Source organism: Limulus polyphemus, unplaced genomic scaffold (genome assembly GCF_000517525.1).
Source record: "Limulus polyphemus unplaced genomic scaffold, Limulus_polyphemus-2.1.2 Scaffold1118, whole genome shotgun sequence".
NCBI lineage: Eukaryota > Metazoa > Arthropoda > Merostomata > Xiphosura > Limulidae > Limulus > Limulus polyphemus.
In genome coordinates, this window is record NW_013666728.1 from 287,319 (window position 1) to 292,615 (window position 5,297).

At 35.0% G+C, this 5,297-nt stretch overlaps 1 protein-coding gene across 1 annotated transcript in view; it reads left to right on the forward strand.

The window, feature by feature from the left end:
* Positions 1–5,297, forward strand: part of LOC106462208 — a 42,744-nt gene that overhangs the window by 8,959 nt on the left and 28,488 nt on the right. The window contains exons 2-4 of the mRNA XM_022389399.1: positions 1,156–1,226; positions 3,063–3,163; positions 4,608–4,873. Of these exons, the coding sequence (XP_022245107.1) occupies positions 1,156–1,226; positions 3,063–3,163; positions 4,608–4,873 (438 nt within the window). The remainder of the gene's footprint in view (positions 1–1,155; positions 1,227–3,062; positions 3,164–4,607; positions 4,874–5,297) is intronic.

The following is a 5,297-nucleotide window of genomic DNA, read 5'->3' on the forward strand; positions in this document are numbered from 1 at the left end:
AAATAGCGACCCCGTATAGATACGGGGAAAAGCTACAGAAGAAGACTAAAATCGAAACGCTTGTTATTGCTGGCGCACAAAAAAAATATAGCTAATAAAAAAGAGAGAAAGAAAAAGGTCTCGTAGATTAATTTACTCTAATCCTCCCTAAAATAATTTCAAGTGCCGCGGCTCTTGAAGATTCCCTCTTGTTTTTGTTTTAAAATTTAAGTAATATTAGTCGAACTTCTATCATCCAACTGTGGTTGTTAGCTACACAGACCTTTCTCCAAAGTACGAATTTAAATAGTTTACACGTTCGTATAGAAATGTCTAACTACTGTAACGGTTTTACTCCTTGAAATATTTACACATTCTTACATGATCTTCTAATTAACCATTATTACATTGTCGTTCTTTATCATTTTACCATTACAGAAATGTATCTCACCTAAACAAAGTTCTTTCATTGATTGAACGAGGAAAAGCATTTTTTATGTTTAGTTCCATTAATTATATCGAAAGCTTTTGTTGTTCGATATCAATAAATTACCCATCAGTGTTATGATTAACACACTAAATATCAATAAATTACCCATAAGTGTTATGATTAACACACTAAATATCAATAAATTACCCATAAGTGTTATGATTACCACACTAAATATCAATAAATTACCCATCAATGTTATGATTAACACTAAATATCAATAAATTACCCATCAATGTTATGATTAACACACTAAATATCAATAAATTACCCATCAATGTTATGATTAATACACTAAATATCAATAAATTACTTATCAATGTTTGATTAATACACTAAATATCAATATATTACCCATCAATGTTATGATTAACACACTAAATATCAATAAATTACCCATCAGTGTTATGATTAACACACTAAATATCAATAAATTACCCATCAATGTTATGATTAACACGCTAGATATCAATAAATTACCCATTAATGTTATAATTAACACACCAAACTTTAAGTATATAAACGTTGGTTATAACTTCACTTCTGTAAGATAGGACAACGAATTTGTTATCTGTTTCTTGTTAGGTTTAGCTAATCTAGGAAAGAGTATTTTCAAGTAAAGAGATTTCTTGAACAAAGGAAAAAAATAATATGACTGTATTGATTTTTTAGATATTCTCTTCCAGAATGTGGCCAAACTTTTAAAAAGAGAATAGTGGGTGGTATGGTGGCGGACCCAAATGATTGGAGATGGATGGTGAGTTCTTTAGATACTTTGATGAGGTATTAAATCTGTTAAACTTGCATATTTAAAATTTTATCGTCTTTATTTTCTTCACTGGATTTTTTTTTGTATGGAGATTCAATAATTCAACTTTAATCGTAGTTTTTATTCTGTTCAGCGGAATACAAAAAATTAACCACAGAATTATCGATAAGTTCAAACACCACGGGCATTTTAAACAATTTTTTCAAAGCTTTTATTTGTTTATTTGTTGAATTTCGCGCAAAGCTACAAAGCAATTCCAAAGCTATCTGCGCTAGCCGTCCCTAATTTTTTAGGTGATAGATTAGAAGGAAGGCAGCTAGTAAACACGACTCACCGCCAACTCTAGGAGCTACACCTTATCAGCGATAAGTTGGATTGGTCGTCACATTATAATGCCCTCACGTTATGAAAAAGTGAGCATGTTCGTTGACGGGATTTGAACCTATCGGTGTGGGTTGAGTGCCCTAGCAATCAAACCAAGCCAGGCATTTCCAAAGCTATTAATCGTCAACACCACTTTGTGTATCCATGACTTCATTGACTACGGGATCCCTAATGATATACGAGTCGTAAATAAACAAGTAAATAAAATAATCATTTACACAGCAATTAACTACACTCATTTCTGTCAGGGTGCCATATTAGTTTACTCTGTAAATGAATAATTTCGCCCGTTGTTTTGGTCCATTTTGTACACTGAGTGTTGTAACGGGCAAAATACCTGGAATTCCTCCGTAATGAACAGTATAAAAAATAATTCGGTAATCTGAGGGTGAAGCTGTAATAGTGTGGTAGTGTGGTCATACAGTGCACTCCACGGTTCTTGCCAAAACAATCATGCAAGGTACAGATGAGGGCGGTCGAAGAAGGACTGGTTGGACAGTGTAAAATAATCAACTGGCTTATTATTCCGCCAAACTGCTTATAAATGGGTGAAGTTATTGAAGACATTCAGGTGGCGAATCTACGATCACGACGGTTAAAGGATGGATATGATTTGAAAATCAAGAATGTCGATGTTATTTGATTGGGTTCTTTGATAAAAACCGATTTAAAATAAGTTTTTTTAACAAAGATGACTAACGTCATTAGTATAGTTAGTAAATAACAAAATAGTGAAGCTCACAGATTTAATAATGGCTGATTCTATATATATATATATATATATATTAATTTAGTCGTTTTGATGTTACGAATATAAGATAGGAGGTTTCAGGTTTCATGTGATAAATCATTTAGAAAACTGCTTCTATTTATTGCTCCTCCGGTGGATCAGCGGTAAGTTTACGGACTTACAATACAAAAGTCCGGGGCTCGATTCTCCGCGGTAGACACAGCAGAAAACTCAATGTGGCTTTGCTATAAAACTAACAAACTAATTAACTCTCCAATCTTCTGTTCAGGTCGCACGTTCGGTCCCCCGGTGGTACGGCGGGAGTTACAACGCTAAAATCAGTGGTTCGATTCCCCTCGGTGGACACAGCGGATAGCCCGATTTAGCTTTGCTATAAGAAAACACACACACACACACACACGTTTGCTATTTAGTTGATTTCTTTTACTTCATAAATCTGCCAAAAGTAAGAACACGTTTAATTATAAAAAAAAAACTATAAAAACTTATATTAAGCACCATTACTCTGTATGATATCATTACCTGTACTAGTTCAACCTCAATGATGTATCGTCATAAAATAAATACAGGTTAAGACTCGTCATGTTGTAAATTTGTGTTAAACCCCATTTCAATATCATCATACCGGTTAAATTCTGTTAGAAATGTTTTTTTTTCTTTTTTCACATTTTTGTATCTTTATATTAAAGGCTGCTCTTCTCCGAGGAACAGTGGACTTCTCCGGCCAATTCTGTGGAGGAGTGCTGATTAACAAACAATACGTTTTGTCTGCTGCGCACTGCGTAGAAGGGTAAGCACAGTGAACTAATGATTGTTTAATAATGTCAACGATGAACAAGTGGTTGTTTAATAATGTCAACGATATATTTCACCTCTTTATTATTTCAAGCACAAAAAACTTAGCAAAACTATTATTGCTGTGTTGACGCAACCCAGAAACTCGGTTTCGAACTACAAGGTCGGATCTCTTTCGTAACACTGTTAAATTGCGGCGGGGATTTCTTAGTTCGCGTGTCCTAAATAACGATTGGTTGGTTTTCCGCTTTGTAAAGAATCAGAAACAGTTGAAATCTAGCTTTGTCGTAACACATAGAAGAGAGAATACGCGTATTTAATCAGGTTAGCGGTTAAACATCGCACTTACCACATCAGATAACGACGAGTATTTGCAGTATTGGGCGTGAGAATACATAGGAAACCCCCCCCCAAAAAAATTAAATCGCTCTAAGGAAAAAGAAATATGACAGTCAATGTTTCGACCATACGACCTTCATCGAGTCCGTGAAGGTTCTTATTTCCTTTCGGCGATTTCGGACGTTTCTTTGTATTTCTTTATACCATCAGTTGATCTACAAAATGGGAAATCCCAATCATGAAAAATGTCACAGCAAAATGTATATTCAGAGCAAAAACAAGACTGGCAAAGTAAAACACAAGACCGGCAAAATAAAAAAAAAAAAAAAAAGGCAAAAAAAAAAAAAAAAACGGCCAAAAAAAAAAAAAAAAAAAAAAAGCTGACAAGCAATGAAACCTCACATATTGTGTAATGACTGTAGACTACGTTAATGGGATAAACACTTTTATAACATACCATTACATGGTTTAGTTAGTATAGGTAGACTTGATGGGATAAACACCTTAATAACATACCATACATGGTTTAGTTAGTATAGGTAAATTTAATGGGATAAACACCTTAATAACATACCACGTACGTTTTCATGACTGTAAGTTGGTTGAATGAGGTAAGCACCAGAATAGCATGTTATGCATTGTTTAGTTACCAACTTAATGTTGACTGACTTAACGAGATAAACATGAGAATAACATACCACGTACGTTTTCATGACTGTAAGTTGGTTGAATGAGGTAAGCACCAGAATAGCATGTTATGCATTGTTTAGTTACCAACTTAATGTTGACTGACTTAACGAGATAAACATGAGAATAACATACCACACATGTTTTAATCAGTAATTTCAGTAACAACATTTCGTACTTGATTTATTTAGCATGTTATGCATTGTTTAGTTACCAACTTAATGTTGACTGACTTAACGAGATAAACATGAGAATAACACACCACAACATTTCGCACTTGATCTATTTACTGTAGGTTAACTCAAGGAGATAAACACGAGCATAAGTAGCGATTAACGTAATAAAAAGTTATTAAACATATTGTTTTAAGTTTTATATTTGAGACTGCGTATATTATTCGATCTGGTTTTCAGATTGGCGACCGAAGAAATCAAAGTAAGACTTGGCGAGTACGACTTTAATCAGACGGACGACGGAGTCCACGAGGACATAGATGTGGCAGAAATCAAGATTCACCCAACTTATAATCCAAGAACTAATTATTACGATGCTTCTCTGTTAAAACTTGCTCGCCGAGTGCAGTACAGTTCCTATATTCGCCCAATATGTTTGCCTAATCCGGGGAATGATTATACAGGGGACCTAGCTACCATCACAGGCTGGGGGACCACTTCTTTCGGTAAGTAGAGAACCAGGTAATAATTATACAGGGTTTTTGGCTACCGTGGGAGCTGGGGACCATTTCTTTCGGTAAGTATAAAACCAGGTAATGATTATACAGGGGATTAGCTACCGCAGGAGGCTAGGGGACCATTTCTTTCGGTAAGTAGAGAACCAGATAATGATTATGCAAGGGACCTAGCTACCATCACAGACTGGGGGACCACTTCTTTCGGTAAATAGAGAATAAAACCAAGAAATGATTATACAGGGGATTAGCTACAGTCGCACGCTGGGGGAGGCCACCCCTTATGGTAAGTAGAACTTACTGCCACACCTCCATAAGTGTGACCTCCATAATTTGACAATATATAACGTACTTACGACGAGTATACTTGTACACGAGAATGTATTAACATATTACACATGCAATACAAAATTTT